Source organism: Pollicipes pollicipes, unplaced genomic scaffold (genome assembly GCF_011947565.3).
Source record: "Pollicipes pollicipes isolate AB1234 unplaced genomic scaffold, Ppol_2.1 Scaffold_7262;HRSCAF=8765_pilon_pilon_pilon, whole genome shotgun sequence".
In the NCBI taxonomy this organism is placed as follows: Eukaryota; Metazoa; Arthropoda; class Thecostraca; order Pollicipedomorpha; family Pollicipedidae; genus Pollicipes; species Pollicipes pollicipes.
Genome location: NW_023597055.1, coordinates 23,932,403 through 23,954,468, shown reverse-complemented (window position 1 = coordinate 23,954,468; position 22,066 = coordinate 23,932,403). Strand labels below are relative to the sequence as shown.

Genomic DNA, 22,066 nt, shown 5'->3' with positions numbered 1-22,066 from the left:
GTGTATATGGTCCCGTGGTCCCGGCAGTGTATGCTGGGCGCTGTGTGTGTGTATGGTCCGCGGCCCGGCAGTGTATGCGGACGCTGTGTGTGTATATGGTCCGTGGTCCCGGCAGGTGTATGCCGGACGCTGGGTGTGTGTATATGGTCCGTGGTCCCGGCAGTGTATACTGGGCGCTGTGTGTGTGTACGGTCCGCGGTCCCGGCAGTGTATACTGGGCGCTGTGTGTGTATGGTCCCGCGGTCCCGGCAGTGTATACTGGGCGCTGTGTGTGTATGGTCCCGCGGTCCGGCAGTGTATGCTGGGCACTGTGTGTGTACGGTCCCGCGGTCCCGGCAGTGTATGCCGGGCGCGCTGTGTGTGTACGGTCCCGCGGTCCGGCAGTGTATGTCGGGCGCTGTGTGTGTATGGTCCCGCGTGCACTGGGCGGCTGACCTGGGCCGGAGGCGGTGCGCGTCTCCGAGAATTTCTTCAGCTCGCAGACGACCGGCCGCCCCACCGCCGGAGCCTGACAGAGCGCGCCCAGCCGACCCTCCGGCTGTTGAGGCCGACCCGTGCCCTGAGGCACGGCACAGGTCACACTGAGCGGGAGGAAACGTCACAATCTCATTTCTGGGGATGGACTTGGTGAACCTTTTGATGCCTTTTTTCCGGAGTAAAAATGCGTAGTTTGGGGATGACTTCATTTCCGACATGGTCAAGACGTTGAGCAGAATAGAGGGGTTTACAGTCTCCAAACTCTCCTGCCTCTCTCCAACTCTCAGTCTCCAAACTTCTGCCTTCCAAACGCTGCTGCCCATCTCCACCAGAGACGGCGGGCCGCACCGTGCGTCTGGGCTGGATGTAGAAGAGCTCGCCGCTCCGCTCGGCCTCCGCCGACAGGTGGCACCACTCGCCGTCCGGGACGGCCAGCAGCTGGCGCACCGCGTCGCCGACCAGGTGAGCCGTCACCGCCGCCGAGCCGTCATCCAGCACCACCCTGCCAAAGGGGGGGGGGGAGGCTCGATCACGTGTCAGCACCACCCTGCCAAGGGAGCGGGGGGGGGGGAGGCTCGATCACGTGTCAGCACCACCCTGCCGAGGGAGTGAGGGGGCTTGGTCACGGATCAGCACCACCATGCACAGGGAGTGGGGAGGGAGTGGGGGGCTCGGTCACGGGTCAGCACCACCCTACCGAGGGTCGGCTCGGGGTGGCCTCGGGGTCAGCGCTACCATGCCGGGAGTAAAGACGTCACAGGGATATAAGCAGCACACTACAGCGAAGGTGGAAGGTCACGGCAACATCAGAATCCTCAGGGGTGGAGGCTCACACGTACTGTGACAGCATACAGGGCGGGTCATGGGGGTCACCTCACAGCAAAGCTATGCCACGTCCGTCCGTGCCAAATGACCCTCTCTGTGACAAGACGATGGGGCGTCTCTCGCGTGCCACCCTGATGGTGACAGCCCTCGCCCCCCGGGGCGTCTGCCACTCGCTGTCAGCTGACCCCAGCACCAGCCGAACCAGCAGCGGTGCCGGGCGGGCGCCGCCGCCCAGTCTGTCTCACCTGGCGCGGACGTTCAGCAGCGGCCGGTCGGAGCCATGACAGCCGACGAACGTACAGCGGCCGGCGGTGCAGCGGTGGCCACAGAGGGCGCACTCGGCGGCCAACGAGACGCGGCGCACCTCGGCCACGGCGGCGCAGCTGATCCAGCGGCTGAGGCCCGGCTCGGCCAGCGCCGCCGCCACGAACCACAGCGGCAGGTGCAGCCGCGGCCTGCGCACGCCAGGCGGACACGGCGAGCGGTCACACACGCGGCAGGCGCACAGGAGGGAGACGCGGCCACACAGGGGGACGGGTGCGCTGAGTCTGAGGGTAACTGTACGGGACGACATACGGGGGGCGTGGAAAACACGAGGAAGCGAACAGGAACAGAACTGCCCAAGAGGACAGCAAAGCAGCATCAAGTGGGGAGAAACAGGGATGGCAGTCGACCAGAGGGGCACTTAAAGAGGAAGATCGCCAAAAAATTTACACTCCAATGGGCAAAGCAGGGAGGGCGAAGAAGACGCCCAATCAAGAGGGAGAAGAAAAGGGAAGGGAGACAGTGATCAGCGACAATGAGAACATGGGATAATGTCCGCCGGTTTTCCTCATCCCCGCTTCATCCCGCAGACTAAAACACTGAGTTAAGATACTAAGCAAGTAATCAAAAATATACTGAGGGAAGCAGAATATACCACAATTTCCAACGTACTGAACTCAAAACTATAACGCTTTGCACCCAGTTGTCCCAAGGGAACCAAAAAAGCCTGACAACTGTTTATAGTAGGTCCAATCTTTTTACAGCGGTGGCACCGCATCAGTCATGGCTCGTAACCAACGTGGCGGTCATTGGCTAGCGCACAGATCAGTTCGGAGACCACCGTCGCCGGGCCGGGCCGGGCCGGGCTGACCTCTTGACACGGCCCCGCTCGGGCTCCGGCCGCCAGTCGGTGACCTCGAGCTCCGAGAGCACGGTGGTGAGCAGGTAAGCGCCGCCGCCGGCCCAGCGCACGTCCCGCGCCACCAGCCGGGAGCCGGGCACCAGGCCGAGCAGGCGGAGTCGGCGGCCCGGCTCCGTCACGTACAGGGTGACCTCGTGACCCGAGACGGCGTGCCCCAGCCGCAGCACCACGCGGTGTGAGTCTGCCGACAGCAAGCGGACGCCGGTCACAGCGGGCAGGATCGGGCCACAAGGGGAGCGGGCTCGCTCAGTCAGGGGCCTCAAGTCAGTCAGCGATGACAGAGATCTGGCGGAGGGGCTGCGGGTGGACAGGACGCAACACCAGTGGTCAGTCATGCTGGCGTCGGTGAGTACGGAGCTGGGGGACGAACACGCCACGGATACACACTTTTAGCGGAGTCAAGCGCCTGTATGGTTATCACAACGCCGACAACTAACGGCAGATCGGAACGTCCGGCGGCACGGTCGTGGCTGCCGGCCGCGGCCACTGACCCAGGCTGACGGGGCGGCAGGCGTCTCGTGAGGCGAACTTGTCGCGTGCGTGGAAGCGCTCCAGCAACACGCCCCGCACTGTCAGCAGCTGCTCATCGGACGACGACTCCGGGCGTAGCTCACTGACGCTGCCACCGGGGGAGGACGGCGTCAGAGTACAGACAGCGCGGCTATCAGCTGGGTACAGCTCACTGACGGCCTCTGGTGCGGCACCACCCGTCTGACTAGTGTGTGACCTATGGTGCGGTGCCACGCGTCTGACCACAGTACGGCCTCTGGCGTGGTGCCACACGTCTGACTAGAGCAAGGCCTCTGGTGCAGTGCCACACGTCTGACCAGTGTGCGGCCTCTGGTGCGGTGCCACACGTCTGACTAGTGTGTGACCTCTGGTGCGGCGCCGCACGTATGACCACAGTACGGCCTCTGGTGCGGTGCCACACGTCTGACCAGAGCAAGGCCTCTCGTGCGGTGCCACACGTCTGACCACAGTACGGCCTCTGGTGCGGTGCCACACGTCTGACCAGCCTGCGGCCTTTGGTGCGGTGACACACGTCTGACCAGCGTGTGACCTCTGGTGCGGCGCCACACGTCTGACCAGTGTGCGGCCTCTGGTGCGGCGCCACACGTCTGACCAGTGTGCGGCCTCTGGTGCGGCGCCACACGTCTGACCAGTGTGCGGCCTCTGGTGCGGTGCCACACGTCTGACCAGTGCGCGGCGCCACCACACACCAATAAGTGCCATGTCACCCGATACAGACGATTAACTGGCAACTGGCCAAGAGCGTCCGGCTGGTGAGAGGCAATGTGTGATACTTCATGGCACATTAACAAATGGAAATCTCCCAAGCCAAATCTGCGACGACTGCTGATGGCCTAAGTCTGCCTAATTCTCCCTAAAATAAGGGAGGAGGGGGCAGCGCTCCATAATATATCAAACAGGGCGTCCAGGATGTAAGTATAAGTTAATGCTACCAGAACCCTGGCTTTCCGGCGGTCTGCGCACGAAATAGTAACGTTGGCGCTAATCCATTGCCTTTTGACCCCGAGCCCGGACAGCTGACCCGCCTGGACCACTCGTCAAGCCTGAAGCGCTTCTACACTCGGTGGCCGCAGCCTGGCTCAACACTGACCGGACAATTTTGCGCGAAAGGAGAGGCAAGAGGCAACGAACCCCAAACCGAGGTGCATACAAAATGTCAGCATCCCTGCCACCCAAGTGGCCACAAGATTTAAACACTGGGAGAGGGGTGGGGTCGGGTTTTCCGCACTAGCTGGACACATCAACACTGATATTACAGTCAGCGCTGCCACCCATTCAGTAACATCTGACACCAGAGCTTTAATACATGGACCACTACCACCAGTGCTACCAGAGTAAAGCCAGCCCACACCCACCAGGGGCAATGCCTGGTAACGCCGGTATTGACCAGAGCCTCGCTGTTATAGTACTCATAGTCAGTCAGCAGCTGACTGTGAGTACTGTGGCAGTAATTACTGTCTGAACACAGCCTCCGTTAGCGACCACAGCAAACATAAGAGCCACGACACCTGATGTCCAGAGGTGGCGGCTCCTAAGCAACAGATGCGTAGCACCCGCGTACCAAGGCTCCGACATGACATACACACAGGCATACAGGCTCCACATCCGCCCACCAGACATGCGGTAACTGGGTACCAAGGCAGGGACACCCGACCACCAGACATACGGTAACTGGGTACCAAGGCAGGGACACCCGACTACCAGACATGCGGTAACTGGGTACCAAGGCAGGGACACCCGACCACCAGACATGCGGTAACTGGGTACCACGGCAGGGACACCCGACCACCAGACATGCGGTAACTGGGTACCAAGGCAGGGACACCCGACCACCAGACATGCGGTAAGTGGGTACCAGGGCAGGGACACCCGACCACCAGGCATGCAGTAACTGGGTACCAAGGCAGGGACACCCACCCACCAGACATGCGGTGACTGGGTACCAAGGCAGGGACACCCGACCACCACGAGGAGGTTGTCCCTGAGGAGGCCGTACGGGAGGCCGTACCTGAACACGGCCGTGTCGTCCGGCGGCACGGTCTCCAGCGGGTCGGAGCCAGGCACGAACTGCAGGTCGTCCGGAGCGCGCAGTGCGGTACAGTGCAGCAGGCAGGCGCGCACCGAGCGCAGCTGCCGATCCGGGTGCCTGCAGACGAACGCCGCTTTCACGCTCCGATTCGGGTAGGCACCCTTGGCATAGCTGCTATCGTTGATAAATACAAGCATGCCTTACTTCAAAAGTAAATGCGTTTTTTCATAAATTTTGTCACGTCTCAGCCCTAAAATTGCATGTGATGGGACGCATGTGACGCAGATGCCCAGCATCAACCACCTTTAAAACATTCTGCTGAAATCCCATGGTGGTATGGTAATTAGCGACATTAGGCCACAGACACAACCACAAGATCGCCTCCGGATACAGCAAATGACTAATCACGCCAGGCCATCAGCCCCGGCGAGTACCGCGGCCGCCAGCCGCCGCCGTCGTCCCCGCTGACTCACAGCCGGGTGGTCCAGTGCAGGTCGGCCGAGAGTAGGGCGTACGTCCGTCCGCGGCGGAGGCGGGCTGCGCGGCGAGCCGGCTCTCCGACCAGCGACACCAGCACCGGCCGCCGCCCAGCCGGCTCAGCGAGCAGACCGCGCACGCAGCGCCAGCAGCCGCCGGCCGGCGCGCGCCGCGGCCAGCCCACGCTGTCGACCAGCAGCAGCGGCGCGCCGGCCGGCGCCGGCGGTGGCGGCGGCGCGCGCTCCGCCGGCGCTGCCTTCTCCAGCGGCGCCACGTCCCCCGCGCACGCCATCACGTACACGAGCGGCGGCGCGGCCGGCAGCCGCTCCACCACCAGCAGCGGGCGGCGCAGGCAGACGAGCTGGCCGCCGTCCGGCAGCGACGCCGCCGCGGGGGCGTCCAGCAGCAGCAGCGGGGCCGTGGCGCCGCCGCGACCCGTCAGCTGTGGCAGGCCGGCCGCGTCCCGACCCAGCGCCGCCACCAGCGGCCGCGCCCCCGCCTCGCGCACGCTGTGCTGCCACCTGTCGTCCGACTCGAGGGCGACGGCAGCGGCGGTCGACAGCAGGTCGGGCAGGAACTCCAGCTCCAGCCGAAACTGTGACGCAGCGTGTCCGGCGGACATGTCAAGAGCGCAGGGGCCTCATGGGGGGGGGGAGGGGGGAGGGGGGGGGGGGGCGGACGACTGTGTCGACTTCCAATGTGCATGAGATGGTGGTGAAGATATGTAGTTGTGCAACACATAGATAAGTTCAAACTAAGTTTGCAGATTAGCTTCAATGACAGTCGTTATCGAACATGGTACTTTTGCGCAAGGGGACAGCAATATAATTATTTCAGGGGAAGGCATGGACTGAGTGCATTTAAATATTTTGACTAGTGAAATGCAATGCATGTACCATTACACCTGGCCAGCACTGTCACTTCGATGCAACACCAAATTTGGGCTCGGACTTAAATGAGGCAGTGTCGTCTAACGCCCAGGGCTCTAACGCGACACTGGTGGGACGGACGAGGCTAACCTCAGCAGAGCCGATGCAGCGGTGAGGCGAGCAGACAAACTCCTTGGTCATGGAGCGTTCCGCCACCGGGTACTCCAGCAGACGCAGCAGCCGGTGAAGCACGCCCTTCTCCCCTCCGACGCGCACCCTGCCGCAAGACACCCACCACCGTCACCGGGTACTCCAGCAGACAGCAGCCGGTGAAGCACGCCCTTCTCCCCTCCGACGCGCACCCTGCCGCGAGACACCCACCGCCGTCACCGGGTACTCCAGCAGACAGCAGCCGGTGCAGAACGGCCACACCCCGCTCCCCTCCAACGCAGAGCTTGGCGCGGGACACCCCTGCCTTTTCGGGGCTGGGCGTCGCCGCCGCCGCCTGACTCACGTTCTGTGCGGGACGGCGTCGGCCAGCTCGCGCTCGGTGCGCCGGTACCAGTCGAGAGCGGCCGGCGGCAGCGCCAGCCGGTGCAGCAGGTGCAGTGCCGAGTCCTGGTCGCACGCCGCCGCCGACGCCTGCCTGCAGACGCGTGGCCGCCGGTGAGGCCGCCGCCCGCCGCCCGGCGCCCCAGCTCGTGCCAGTGGGCGACGGGCGGGTGCGTGTGGCGGCGTACAGGTGAGGGCACACGCATCCAACACATCGGCACCCATGCGCACTGGTCTGAAGCATTGACGCGAAGGGGCATAACAGGGACACAAGCACACACAATGGCACAAGATCAGCAGCGCAGAACGGTGTGACGGAGTGCGGGCAGGCACACCGAGGACCGCACGGCGGCGGACATAAGCTCAGGGACACGAGAAAGGCACCCATGCAGATCCACCCCTAAGCACTGCCAAAAACATCAGTGCAAATCACGGTCAGGTAAGCACGAACGTGCGACTGGCGCCCAGACACGCCAATCGGAAGACGCACCAGTGCTGACAATCTTTGAAAGCCGAGCGTAGCATGGCGTCGCCTACGCCCCGGACATAGCCCGGCTGCGTGCGGGCGTCGGCCGGTCCACGCACCTGTTCAGCAGGTCGACCCTGGTGCGGCCGCAGGCGGTGAGCCGGCGCGCGGCCGGCGCCCAGTGGGCGTCATGCACGACCACCTGGTCGCCGAGCCGCAGCTGGGGGCAGCTGGTGACGCCGGCGATGGCGGCCAGCGCCAGCTCCACGCTCTCGTCCAGCCCGAACAGCTGCAGCACCGCGTCCACCGACGTCACCAAGCCCTACCGCGGGGTAAACGGTCAGATTCTGGAGTCGGTCCAGGGTCAGGGATCACATGTGGTCAGTAGTGTAGTATCGTCCACTCTCACAGCCCGACCAAACACTAAGTCAGGTGTTACCATGAGTATTTGCCCCAATACTTAAGCAATAACAACAAAAGCAATAACACAACGTCCGAGGCGTCCGAACACGTCGCGCCCCCGCCACGGGCCACCTCGTCAAGGCCAACTCTCTCGCGCAAATGCCACTTGCCTGGCGCGTAGGCGCCCTAAACAACTGCCATACACCGCATTCCTCCTCCTCTTGAAAGAGCGTTGCCCCTCACATAATTTCAATTAACCTCCCACGCGGTTTCCTCCTCCGGTTACTCCGACGCCGCTGGACTCCCCGCGTACATCTGCGCCCTCTGGCCGCTGACCACCAGCGCCACCTGACGTTCGATCGCCGCCAGCACTCGGACCAGACGGCCCGCCCGCGGCCGCAGCTGTCGTCGCTGGCTGGTGCGCTGAAGGCGTCTCCTCGGACGGGTCCGCCTCCGACGTCCCCTCGGACTGCTCCGCCTCGGATGCCGGTCAATCAGCGTCCAGGTCCACCGAGCCGTCCGACTCGGGTGCTGACGTAGCCGGCCTGGCGTAGTCTGCCGCCGCCGGTCGCGGCCGCAGCGGTGCAGCCGCGCCCGGCTCCTCACGTTGTGGGCGATCTGCCGGCGCCGCCGTCAGCCGTTCACCGTACACCCGAGTGCTGTCTTCCAGGCGGTAGCTCACCGGTCCCAGGCGGGTCTCGATCCGAAGTGGCTCAGAGAAGCGTGGACGCCCCTTACGAGGCCGGGGCATTCGCCGGACCCTCACCTGGTCCCCTACGTCGAATGGCGGCGTGCGCGCCCCGCGCCGTCCGTCGGCGTAAGCCTTTTGATAGGCCTAGCGGTTCTGCACCCGCCTCCGCACTTCTGACTCCGACACGGCCTGCTTTTCCGTTTTCAGAGCTGCGGCGTGCAGCTTTGTTCGCAGCTGCCGACCGTGCAGCAGCTCGGACGGACTGACTCCGGTCGTTGCATGCGGCGTGCTGCGGTATTGTTGCAAACACTTTTGCACATACCGCGCTCTTCCCTCGCCGCTCTTGTCCGCCGCCTGGAGTGCCGCCTTCACCGTCCGATTGGCCCGCTCCACCGCCCCTGACAAGGCCGGGTGATAGGGCGTGACGTGGATGTGGTGCGTGCCCCCGCTCCGCAGGTAGGCTTCGAACCCTTCTGAGCTGAAATGGCTCCCGTTATCCGATACGAGCTCTCTCGGGTAGCCCTCCCGTGAGGCCAGTGTCTCCACAAATTGGACCGCTGCCTCCGTGCTGGGCTCGGCACAGAAGCCCACCTCGATCCACTTCGAATAGTAGTCGATGAGCACGACAGCGAACCGCTGCCGTCTCGGCGCCTCCATGGGTCCGATAAAGTCCAGCCCTACTTTATCCCATCCTCGTCGCCAAATGTAGTATCGTTCACTCTCACAGCCCGACCAAACACTAAGTCAGGCGTTACCGTGAGTATTTGCCCAATACTTAAGCAATACCAACAAAAGCAATGATACAACGTCCGAGGCGTCCGAACACGTCGCGCCCCCGCCACGCCACGCGCGACCTCGTCAAGGCCAACTCTCTCGCGCAACTGCCACTTGCCTGGCGCGTAGGCGCCCTAAACAACTGCCATACACCACAAGTAGCCAGATGCTGGGGTCGGGTCAGGATCAGGAGTCAGGGATCAGGGGTCAGTGCTTAGACACCTGAGTCAGGTCAGGGGTCAGTGATCATGGGTCAGGGGTCAGTGATCATGGGTCAGGGGTCAATGATCATGGGTCAGGGTCAGCAATCAGATGTCAGGGTCAGGTCAAGACCAGAGGTCAGGGGTCAGTGATCAGGGGTCTGTAGCCAGATATCAGGGTCCAGTCAGGAATCAGATGTCAAGGTCAAGTCAGGGTCAGGGATAGGGGTTGGGGATCAGGACAGCTGGTGCATGTCATTGGGAGAAATGTATGAGATCTGCATTGGTACATCACCAGGTGCAGCACCAAACCCATTCTGGGTGTGCATGCAGTTTATCTGCACATGAAGTATGATGGTAATGGATCTGTTACTTTGATGTGGTCTGCTCCCAAACATTGGCATGCCCCAGCATGGCCAGTTGATGTATGGGGGAAGTGATTCATTATGTCATCTGCACATGATTTATTTTTAACACATGATGTACACAGGCATGAGTAAATCACAAACATGACATGTGTTAGTCTCTAAATGATGATTGCTGACTCAAGAGCACCACTGATTGCTTAGCCAGGAGGCATGCATGGTTGTCATGTGGACTTGGCAGCTGTAGTCAGCTCAGATTTAGCCCCTCAGTTCTCAGTCTAGCCACATATGGAGTACTAATTCACCTGCCTAATTATTGGCTAGCCCTTCAGTCAGCAATATTTTACAACTCAGGTTTTTTTATAAAGTTTGGCACAACATGCATGCATAACAACATAAGGCTCATCAGATAGGTCATAAGCATACCAAGATGCTTTTTTTAAGCACAATGAAAATAGCATATATTATAGCTGCAGAAAGTATGACTACTTACCTTGAATGAAATAAGATGATGGAGACTTGCATTTGAGGCTAATTTATAGTCATCATATTTTGTGGGGTTCACATTTGTTTTTGAAGTAGCTACCAGCACATCAACTTCATCTGGAGTGCTCTGAAAAATATCAAACTTGTGAATGGTAGTACCACAAAAAAATTGCTAAAGATGTTGAGAAGAGAGAAATTGCTAGATACATACTATTTATGCTGCATAAAACAACATCACTGGTACTATGATAATCACCTCTACTTGTGTCTTACTTGTATATAAGGTTACACATTCCAAGCCAGCAGTACAGGTACAAAAATAAACAAAACAACATTACTTTCATGTTCTACTACACAGCCCCACATTTCTAGATGCTGATTAACATCACACAGTTGTCAAGCAGGCATCCTAAGCATCTGCAATTTGATTCATGAAAATGTACAATACATGTCACATCACATACCTGATAAAGTTTTCCTGGCCTTAAGTTTGTAAAGCTATAGCACATCCCAACATTGAGAATACTTTGCCAGCCCAGCTGAGATGGTCTTCGAATAACAATCAGAGTAGACTCAGCAGCTGAAGAAACATCAATAAAGAACAGCTCCTGCTCATTCAGCCTGTAACAAACAGGACACACCACATGTGATCTGTCTCAGTGGGCATTTCAAAAGTTTCCAAACAAACATTCATTCATGATCAAAATGGTGTACAATATAACAGCACCAATCATTGTATGAGAAAATAATAATGACCAAAATGGCATAGAACACGATACAAAACTGATCCAGAATGTGACACAATAACACATTAGCTCAAAATGTAAGTTTAGACATCAAATGTCAAACTGCCAATACATACCTAAAAATGTGACTGAGTCCAGAAATGACACCAGACAACTCTGAAACTAACTCCTCGACAGGCATGACCTACACCCACCGACATTTAAGTCCGAAATTTGGCACGATTTCATCCCAACCCAGGCAGTAAATTGCATGGCAAAACCCCGCACACTGATAGCCGCTGTTTTGTTTTGGACATTTTCAAACGGTCCCGGCAGCGCCAGCACTGCCTTAAAAAGGTGCAACCAAATACTACAAATTTTAGTTACCGACCAATTACGGAGGTTTTCTCTACGCGCGATCAGGGCCCGGTTCGGAATGTCGTCAGAACGACTGTCAGCTGGAATGCATAACGTCACGCGTCCTGACGTTGTTGATGTGTGGGCTGACAGGAAAGTTTTTTAACTTTGCTTTCCCTTCTTCTTTTTCCTTTTACTTCAGTACACACTGAGACCGCATTCGACCTGTCGTCCGTGTGTTTGTCAGCACCAATCATGGCCCAGTATTCGCCATACGTCACGTCACGTGACCACAAAGCCACGTGGGCTGAAGAAGGGAAAGTAAAGTTTGAAAACTTTCCGGTTAGCCCACACATGAAACGCTCCGTCAGCACGTGTGACGCCACGCATTTCAGCTGACAATCGTGCTGACGGCAGATCGAACGGGGCCGGAATGCGTGTCGTCACGCGTGCTGACGGAGCGTGCCATTTGTGGGCTGAAGGAGAAGTTTTTAAATTGACTTTCCCTTCTTCTTTCACCTTCGACTTCAGTCCACACACTAACTCTGGGTTACTGCTGACCATAACACACTACGTACAAAGTGGTGTTTGGAAATGTGACTTCTGTTCCGGTATTACCATCGCCTATCCCATCCACATGTTCATGCTTCTTCTCATTTCCAGTTCTTCCAATGTTGTCCATTTCATTTTAAATGTTTACTTATAGCGCCATTAATTTACTGGGCAACGCAATCACGCACTATATCAGCCACTGTCACTTGCCTTTTCATGGCTGCTCCTGACATTTCAGTGCCCTCTCTTGGCCGCCTTTGATCTGCCGTCAGCACGTTTCCCAGCACAAATGACTGCCTAGTACTCGCCCTACGTCACGTCACGTGGACTCAAAAACATTTTACCGGTTTTGTAAAAATACCAAAACAGGCAGTATCACTGGGAACATTTGACAATAGCTCCGATCTGGCGCACCAATGACGTTTTATTCCAACGCTAGCTATCGAAACGTTCAAGATTGCAGCGTCCGGTGTTCCTATCGTCCAAGGTCGCAACATCCAGCGTTCATAACGTCCAGCATGCGTCCAACTTAGTGCCCATTGGGGGCGTTTATAAGGTCCAGACGCGCAACGTCCAGAGTCGCAAAGTCCAGAGTCGTAAAGTTCAGTGTTCGAAACTTCGAGCATCCCGACACCCAGGCTAGTTTGGATTCCTGCCGCTAGATGACACGGCAGAAGCATTTTTGACTCCTGCCGCTATTTCCCGCTTTTGTCAACAGATGGCGCAGTGAACCCGGCATTCCACGATGATCACGTGATGCGTACAGTGGAAGATGCTTGCCGTAGCTTACCTAGACGCCAGGCGGCCCTATCCGGCCTGGGCGGAGCCGCGCCCCGGGGCTCACCAGCAACTGTGCGCGTTCGCGCCGGGCGACGCCGCGGCTGTAGACGTAGCAGATGGCGCGGGCTCGGCGGGGCTCGCTGCACCTGCGGGGCAGGCGACCTCTCCCGCCCCGCCGCTGCTGCCGGGGTTGCTCGGTTGCTCTGGGGGTCTGCGTATTGGTATCAGGTTCTTTTCACTAGCTTGGAGGACTCCGTGCAGTTGCTGGGGCCCATGTAAGGTAACGCACTGAGGCACTAGATGCTCAGGCGCTCTTCAGTGATATGGCTCTGATATGCTCTGATATGGCTCTTATCCTTTTGGGCTTATTTACTAAGGACCCTTCGCTTCTCAGAACCCTCCCTGTTAACCTGCCTGGGCACTCTTGATCACACAGAGGGCGTTAATTCATGTACTCTGATCATCGGTTGTTCCCCTTTGCTCAAAGAATCCTGTGCTTCGGCCGGACTTCTGTGCTTGTTGGCCTGCCGGGGTACTCCCAATCATTCAGGGGTCCCACCATACTGGTGCTAGGTTCTCCTCGCTTGTTATGAGGACCCTTCATTGTTCACGGGAGCCTCTTTGTTGGCCTGCCATGGCAGTTTAGATCGCTCATGTGCCGTTATTGGTCTCGGGTTTTCCCACATTATAGGAGGACTTACGCCGTTGACGAGGACCTAAATCTCAATAGTTTTGATTGGGGCTTTACGTCTTAGCAACTGATGACTAAATTTGTGGCTATGCCGATTACGCCGATTAATTTATTCTCGTAATTGCCGAGCATAATTTTGTACGCCGCAGACGTCGCGCATATCACTTCCTTTGTTCATGGAATTTTTTAGTTATTTTACTTATACGTTACGTTTTTAATACATTTTGAAGGAGTGGATATTCTTTATTCCCTTATAACAAACAACACCAAAACTCTGTATTAATACCCAGCCATCAGGTGATCTAAACTGCCCAGCTAACCGTATATAAGCCAGGAATCAAGCTTGTGCTTGATTTTAATGGCATTCAGCATGATTTAAGTGCATGTTGCTATGTCTTCTCCGAAATACTTAGCCCTAAAATAACAGGATCCACCATGACCTGGCGAAAATGAACAAGCTCCGTGTATTTGCACACGTAACACGCCTAGTTTTCTAGGGCCGCGCACAGCAAGTTAGGTTCCGGCATACAAACCGCATGCATAAAAATATTGGGACTTAATGGCCGAAATACGAGGATTTTGGTGGATGGTACCTTGAACTCCAGCGAGCTAACAAAGGAAGAGGCCTTCTCCAGTTAAACAAAAAAATCATTTTTTGCAGCGTATATGTGTGGAGATTTTCAGATATGGCGTCTTGTTAGTTCTAGCCGGTGCTTTTGCCCGAATCGTACTGAGCGTTTGATAATGATGTTGACACAACAAATATATATATATATATATATATATATATATATATATATCTCTCTCTCTCTCTCTCTCTCTCTCTCCTCTCTCTCCCTCTCTCTCTCTCTCTCTCTCTCTCTCTCTCTCTCTCTCTGCGCATATGTATATGTATATGTATATATATATATATATATATATATATATATATATATACACATATAAGATAATAACAGACACACGAAGCTCGCAGAACCTGGACGGTATATAACTGGTGACTGACTCTTCTATATATTTGGCTCTTCATTTCATTTCGGCGCCTTAAACACTTCAAATCAAAGCATAAAACACGAGCATGCATACCAACAATAAACTTTTCACTGGACAGTATTCACTGCCATTTGGGCTTGGCAACAAAAAAACAATTCTTTAACCGCGCAGAACACATCATTGGCACCACACACTGTGAACAACACAATGAACACAGCAAATCACAACACTGTCTGCCAATCACCCAATAGCTGCGCCACTCATCAATGTCTTGTTCCTTGTCTGAGTGATTTATTTGTGGTGCTGCCTCAAAGAGATAATTCAGTAGTTTATTTCCTTTTGTTTGCTTAGAAGTCGTTTGTGGTCATGAATAAGCAATGCATCCAATAGGTTGAGTTTTCTTGTTTTGTGTGTAGATGATAGAATCCCAGTGTTTTATGTAAGCGCTTGACGCGTGGGGAGAGTATTGTGGTCGGACTGTACGCGATTCATTGGTGCCCCCCCCCCCCCCTCCGTGATGTGCTCTGTGAGACGTCGGAACAAAAATGTTGTAGTTGCACTTTTGTAGGATACGTAGCTTTGCAGCAACACCCGGCAGCGGTCAACAGACGGGTAGAAATGATCAGCGCACCAGAAATCCGTACGTTCCAACGCTTCGTGAAATCAATTGGTCGGATGTTTCACTAGTGCAATTTTTAGATTGGTAGTCAGGACGGATAATGGGAAGGCGCGATGGGAAGGCGCAATGGCGTAATTTTCTCCTGTTCGTAATGTTACAACTGCTACTTCCGTTCAGAGACTCGTCTGGTCAGCCGACTGAATTGCATTGGTAACACGTTCTGGTCAGCAGCTGAAGGGTATTCCGTCCCATCCTAGAATCCCCTGCGGCTTTTAGTCGGGTGATAGCCCCCAAAACTGGACGGAGACCCTCAGTAAAATGCATCACAACCGGTCCCCTCCTCGATGTGGCTGGCCCTCTAACTGAGAAATCCAGCAACGGAGCGGCACAGAGGCCCTCGCTGATGCAAAAACAGACTCTTTACTGGCACAAGAAGTCCAATCATTGGTATCGAGACACTAATTCGCCTCATCGGTCCTTGGTTGGAATGGTCCAGCGCATCCCTCGTCCGGCTCTGGTGTCAATAGCTGCCACAGGCCTCTCCGTTGTCTCATTGTACATGAGAACCCTTTTGTCACTGCTGATGAATCCTGTTGTTGTCAGGAGGGGCCAGACCAGCACAATAGGCCCTTTGCCATACGGGGTTCCATCATCGTTCTTATTCAGCAAATGTGCTGCCCGACCTGAGGCTCACTGCCGACACATAGTCCTCTCCTGAAGACTGTGGTCGCTGACCAGGAATGTGGATCCTTCATTTTCTCATGTGTCCCGACGAATGTAGGGTGCCTTCTGATTGAAGTCCCGGAATGGTACGGAACGGACTGTTCGATATTGCTGTTCTCAGTCGGCTGCCTCAAATAGACACTGTCGCACGGGGCTTCCGATCAGTGTTAAAGTTTCTCTTACAATTTAGGGTCCGGTCTTCGGGTTGTGATCCCTCCATACAACCTCTGGCCTGCCCTTCGGACCCTTTAATCGGACTCTTGATCTTCGGCCCCAAGGGACCAAAAAAAGGCTCTCGCGACCCATGGGAGCCTCGAAACATAAGGGGTAGGGCGGAGGGAGTCGTGCTTAATTCGGTTCCCCGTGAAAATAAAGCTTTATGGACCATTTTAAGTACCCCTGGAATTTTGCATCGCCTTAAAATAAATGTTTGGGCTGATTATGGTGTTCCAATTTAAACTGGGTGCGCATAGAAAGAAGTGTTACGATGCCCCGCAATCAAAGTTCTTGATGCCTTTTCACCAAAGAAGCCGAACCAGGATTTCGTCACAGTGTAAGTTAAAGCACTTGTGGTGCCCCTGTATTTCGGGCGCCCGTTGAAAGGGAAGTTTTGGACCACTTACTTACTTACTTACTTACAATTGTTTTTTTCAATTGCCACTTGCATTTGGTGTCCCTAGGAAACAAATGCAGTGGTGGTCCGAAAGTAAGGTGTACCTTGGCCGAGTGGGCCGATGTAGGATTTCGGTAATGGAGAGGCACGAGGATTGTGATGACAAGTCGCAAAACTCCAATAACAAGGAAGGCTGCTGGTGCCTCTTTCCCTGAACAGGGTGCCGCCTCCCTGAACAGTCCTATTCATAATTCTCCAGAGTGAAAGACACACCGATTGTGATGCTACTGGACTTTGGTGCCCTTTTAAAAGTGTGGTTTTGGGTTTCACAATTGGCCTGCTTGGATTTAGTAGCCCTTGAAAACCAAGATGATGTCGCCCCGCAAGGAAGGGTTTTGTGTCTCCTTGCCTAAGAGTCCGATCCAGGATTTTGTCAGTGTGGAAAGCTAGCATAGTTATGCCCCTGGAATTCATGGCTCTTTCTGACTAAAGGGTCGGGGCCCTTTCTGGTACTCTATGGAATTGGGTGCTTCTTGAAAATAAAGGTTATGTGGCCCCATTATGAAGGATATAGTGCTCCCTTAACGCACGGGCCGACGCAGGGTTCCGTTGAGGCCACGGCACGAGCGTCGTGGTGCCGCTGAAATTTGGTGTCTCATAAAAACATAGGTTATGTGGTTCCGAAATGAAGGTATCATTGTCCCTCTGCGATGAGATCTGGTACCTCTTCGGGGCATCAAAACCTCCTTGGGCCCAAGAGGAACGGGGGGGGGGATGACCCCATGCCCCCTCCCCTCTGGACCTGCCCCTGCTTGTTGGAGCCCCACAAATGTGTGCCTTTAGAAAATAAAAGCTATGATGCCCGGTAATTAAGTTTTTTATGCTCGCTCATGGAGCAGGCCAATCCAGAATTTTGCAGTGGTGAAATGCGCAGATATCGTGGTGTCCAAGTGTTTTGGACCTTGTTGAAAACCAAAGATTTGGGGCAATTTGAATGGTCCACTAAGATAAAAGGTCTCTTTAAAATAAAGGTTATGATGCACAGAAATGAAAGTTGTCGTGCTCCAAACTAACCATTTTGTGCCCCCTAGCCCAATGGGTCAATCCACGACTTCGTTAGCGTGGGAGGTACAACATTGCTCTATCCTGGAATTTGGTGCCCTTGGAGAATGGAGGTTTGGGGCCGGTTATAGTGTTCCTGGGTTTCGGTGCCTATCGAAAATAGATGTCTATGGTCATTTGTGGTATCCCAAAAGTTTGGGGCCTTTGAAAACAAAGGTTATGCTCATCCGAAATGAGGATTTCGCTGCCCCTTCACCATCACATTTTGTTGCCCCCCTCGCCCCAAGGGACCAGGGGCATAGCCCTATTCTCCACCCCGCCCCCTACCACTCTGGATCCACCATTGGTCAAGGTTGGTTGACAAGCCATGCCTCATCGCCTCAAAGTGTAGCTTATTATTTTTTCCTAATTCGTCATTTGGCCCGATGCGTAAGCCCCATTTATGTCACTATGGCGTGGATCTATGTATATACCGTGTTGTGTTTATGACTGCAAAGCCCAATTCTATGCCCCGAAAAGTGTTATTTGTACATGCTATGTAGCTGACGCCTCCCTCGCACGAGACGTGTATGTACTGGGCCATGCCGACCCCAAACTCTCCCCACCCATACTCTAGGCATGTTTCCTTCAAGTCAACAGGTGCCCACCAGAGGCTCAGGTACGCACGCGAACAAGTACGCACGCTGTGTTGCTATATACGGCCCGCTGCTAGACGCCTATTGCATACTTCATCGCGCCTCCCGTTTCAAGAGCATTTGTAACAAGCACCGTTGAAAGTGCTCTCTGCTGCTCTTGCCACGAAGCACACGGTGCACCTACCTCCATTACCAAAGACTTAGCAAAACAATGAACCGAGCTGTGCCTATTAAAAAGCTTTTGTTACCACATCCATAGCATATATACCTGCATCGTGGTTATATTTCCTTGGCATCATGCGAAGTCGGGTTCACTGCAGTCCGACTTACGGGGTTACGGCTATCGGTTGCCTTGGCCGACCAGCTGACCGTTCGCGCCATTTTCATTTGCGCCAACCTGCCCGTCATCAAGTGCGTGAAGTTCGGCGCGTGGATGAAAGTGCTTTAATGGCATTCATAATTGGTCGGGCGGGGATGTTTCCGGCTTTGAACTTCTCAAGCGCCGTAGTTGTCCGGCACCGGACCCCAGACAGATCATGACTTGTCGCATGGGAGTTGGTTTTCGGAGGCGGGCTCAGTGTGAGATGAAAGAAGCAGCACGTAGATATGGAAGGATGCAAACATTCTTGCCTAACATGGTTGCAATTATCGACAAAACAAGAACCATGTTTTCACGAAACATCATTACCGATATCCAATGCAGCAATAAGATAGCGTAAAAAAACGAGAGTAGGTGCTTACATATACGTACGACATAACTCATGCAGAAGAGACGCCACCATGAACCACATATTTCTAAGAATAACATGATATGAATTCACACCTTCTCGCACTCATTCTGGGTTACGCATATATCCCGTTCTGAACTCCGTTCACAACTCGGAAAGATCTTACGGAGACTAGAACAATGTGAGAAGAAACACAAATGCACAGTATACTATTATCTTAAGCAAGACATGCATGAGAGAAAGCCTGCCTCCGCGTGAAATGGCGGAAAAATCAATTTAAATGACAGAACCTGCCGACACTCTACTGTTTACTAGCCACGTATCCGCTAACTACCAACATGATTGACATTTGTCTCGGTGTTGCTATGTGCGATTGGCTGCTAGCCGCCTAACGCCTACACTAATGCATCTCCCATTTCAAAAGCATTTGTAGCATGCCCACACACTGGGCTTGCCGTAAGCTCATTGTGCTCCTATATCCATTATCAAAGACTTAGCGAAACGATGAAAGGAGCTGAATATATGTAAAGCTGTTATGATCACATCCAAATTACATACCCGTATCTTTGTCAGTTTTCCCTCTGTCTTATGTGTTCACTGCAGTCCGTCTTACACGGTAACAGCGATCGGTTGACTCGGTCGATCATCTTATCGTTCGCGCCATTTTCATTCGCGCCAACCTGTCAGCGTCAGTGGAGATGTTCTAGCTGTTCGGACGGGGAAAGTTTCGCGAGCATTGGGACCTTTCGGCGCCAGCCCACGGACAGATCACAACTTGTCACAAAGGGAGTTGGTCTTTTGAGACGGGGTCAGCGTGAGGTCAAGCTAGGAGCAAGCAAATATGGAACGAAGCAAGCATTGTTTTATCTGTTTTGCTCGTTATGGCTTTCTTATTTACAAAACGAGGAATATCGTTTCACGAACAACTGTTGCCGAACAATCGAACAACCGATGGGTAAGACATACAGCGAGCATAGGTACTTAAACATACGCGCAACGCACATGGAGAAGGGATGTTGCTATCAACCACATATTCCCTGATCGTAACTTTCATGAATCCATACTTTTGCACTCCGATCTGTGGGCTCCAAAGTTCTCCCGTTATATCACTCCGGTCATAACTCGGCCAGATATTCCAGATGTTAGAAAATCTTCACAAGAAACAGAACATTGCACGATATGCTGCCATCTTCACCGAAACAGGCATCTCACTAAATTTGTCGCCGTCAATCACGAAAACATACAATGCATGCAAGCATTTGGTGTTGCAGTGTTTTTGAGACATAAGTATTTTTGGAGGTGTATTCGCATTGCCCTGCCATGAGGCTGTCGTTAGTGAACGGGGACGCACTGCAGCTAATTTTCGATGACAAATCCGATCGGCCTAGCCTACAATGGTCCTTTGTCTTGGCCGATTCTGGACCACCACCTGGCGCGAAATCTGATGCATGGGTTAGCCGCATGCCCGTTGATTAGCAAAGCGCACTTATATATATATATATATATATATATATATATATATATATATATATATATATATATGTATATCGATAAATAGACGCGGAGCAGATCGTTGTTTATGCATGTTTCATTAAAGATCACAGGGCTCTTAGCATTTGTGACTTTTTTTGGATGTTTTCTGGATAAATTTGATGACAGATTTCGCTTCTTCTCGCTGGTCGTTGAAGGTGGTACCACAGCTTATGATACAAAGAAGATATATATTGTCATCTTGCATGGCCTGGTATCACTTATATTTCCCAACGTTTCATCCCTCATTAAGCATTTTCTGGAATGACACTTTTAGACAGAGTCGATGTCGTAGTACGTTTGTTAACTTGAAATTATATCGTGCTTGTCCTTACATAAATGTTATGCTTACATATATCAGTTTTTCTATCACCAGTTATGCGCAAATATAATGCGTACATATCGCAGCACAGAGATTAGGATTTGCACATTACAGATACTCATCACTGACAGACAAAGGCGTTCATACGCGACACTCAAAACACTCAATGTTCCGGCGCTCTTGCCAACCTTGCTCTTGTCCCCTTGCCAACACGGAGCCCACTGATAACCGCACTGGCCCACTCGGACAAAGTGCCCCTCATCATTTCAAGGGCCTCGACCAATGTAAGTCACAGCCTGGTCTAATCTCCGCTTGGGACTGTTCGGTTCTGGTGGTACGTGATCGACGTAGAGGCCCTCATCGACTCTGGAGGCCCGCGATTGTCGCAAAGCGCCCTCTGATAGGCATTGAGGGCCCGGGCCGCAGGGCCGGGATCCCTAATACGCTCTCCGCCGAACCCTCCGGACTCTTTGGAGCCACGGATCGGGTCTTAGATTGTCTGTCCCCAGAGCCCTAAGGTGGAAGAGGGGGGAGGGGTAGGGGGAGGGCGGGGCACGTGCCCCTGTACATCTCCTGTGTTCGCCACTGGACATACCTGGACAATGCGACCGTTGAGCGACCAGGGTATCCGAGTAGTTTCCCGGTTCCCTAAGTGTTCATAATCTGAAGGGTAACAGAGGTAGAAGTAGTTGTAAGGGCCCTTAAATGTCAGCGTACCACTGGTGACCAGGAAGTCCCGACTGAGCGGCCAGAGGTGTCCACAAGTCTACCAGAGGGGATTCCTGGGCATTGGTACGGTGTTGTCTGAACTTTTATCGGGCAATATTTTTTGCTCTTCTCATTCAGTATGACCATTTTTGGACTTAGCGGTTCCGAAAAGGGCTCCTCCCAGGGGGTTCCTGGACACCTCGCCCTTCTCCCCTAACCTTCGTCAGCCAAACCCCAATAGAGTCTTTAGTCGGGACTTGAGACCCCATGCATTTCCCGATTGGGGCTGAAGCGTCTTTCCGTCCGCTTTCTGATTGCCTATCGGTTGCTATTGACACACATGATACATTGGTCCCCTCTCTGACGCCGAAGGCCCTCTGACCGGGATGGTTGACCCTGGATCAACGTGAGTCATTCACTGACCTTAAAAGGTCCCAAGCGTAGCAGGTTTAATAAATGGGACAGGGATCCCAGTCCGACGCATTTGGGCCGAGAAAAACGGGCAGAGGGATCCTGTCCGGTGCTGGTCCCTAACTGTCACGAGGCTCCTCCATTGAGGCATCCGTCAAGAAAGAGGGGGAAGGGGGAGCGGCTCCGGTCCAGCACGAGCGAGATCCCGGGATGTCCGGTCCGCCAGGATGTGTACCGCGGCAAATCGAGTGGAACCGAGTCATGGACCTCGGGCTCTGACGCAAAGATGG

At 54.2% G+C, this 22,066-nt stretch overlaps 1 protein-coding gene across 1 annotated transcript; it reads right to left on the bottom strand.

The window, feature by feature from the left end:
- Positions 1–6,904: 6,904 nt before the first annotated feature.
- Positions 6,905–11,347, bottom strand: LOC119113601 (uncharacterized). Its single transcript, XM_037237891.1, has 5 exons — positions 11,193–11,347; positions 10,795–10,951; positions 10,338–10,457; positions 7,532–7,734; positions 6,905–7,040 (listed from the first exon to the last, which is right to left on the bottom strand). The coding sequence occupies exons 1-5, from the start codon at positions 11,255–11,257 to the stop codon at positions 6,905–6,907; spliced, it is 681 nt and encodes a 226-aa protein (XP_037093786.1). The 5' UTR covers positions 11,258–11,347.
- Between the last annotated feature and the right edge of the window lie 10,719 nt (positions 11,348–22,066).

What these genes read in the sequence shown, in the direction of transcription:
- LOC119113601 (XM_037237891.1), bottom strand. Translation starts at nt 11,257, where the DNA reads ATGCCTGTCGAGGAGTTAGTTTCAGAGTTGTCTGGTGTCATTTCTGGA. An exon ending in ATCATCTTATTTCATTCAAG is followed by an intron (nt 7,735 to 10,337) that starts GTAAGTAGTCAT and finishes ACCCCGCGGTAG; the next exon opens with GGCTTGGTGACGTCGGTGGA. An exon ending in AGGGTCGACCTGCTGAACAG is followed by an intron (nt 7,041 to 7,531) that starts GTGCGTGGACCG and finishes ACGCGTCTGCAG; the next exon opens with GCAGGCGTCGGCGGCGGCGT.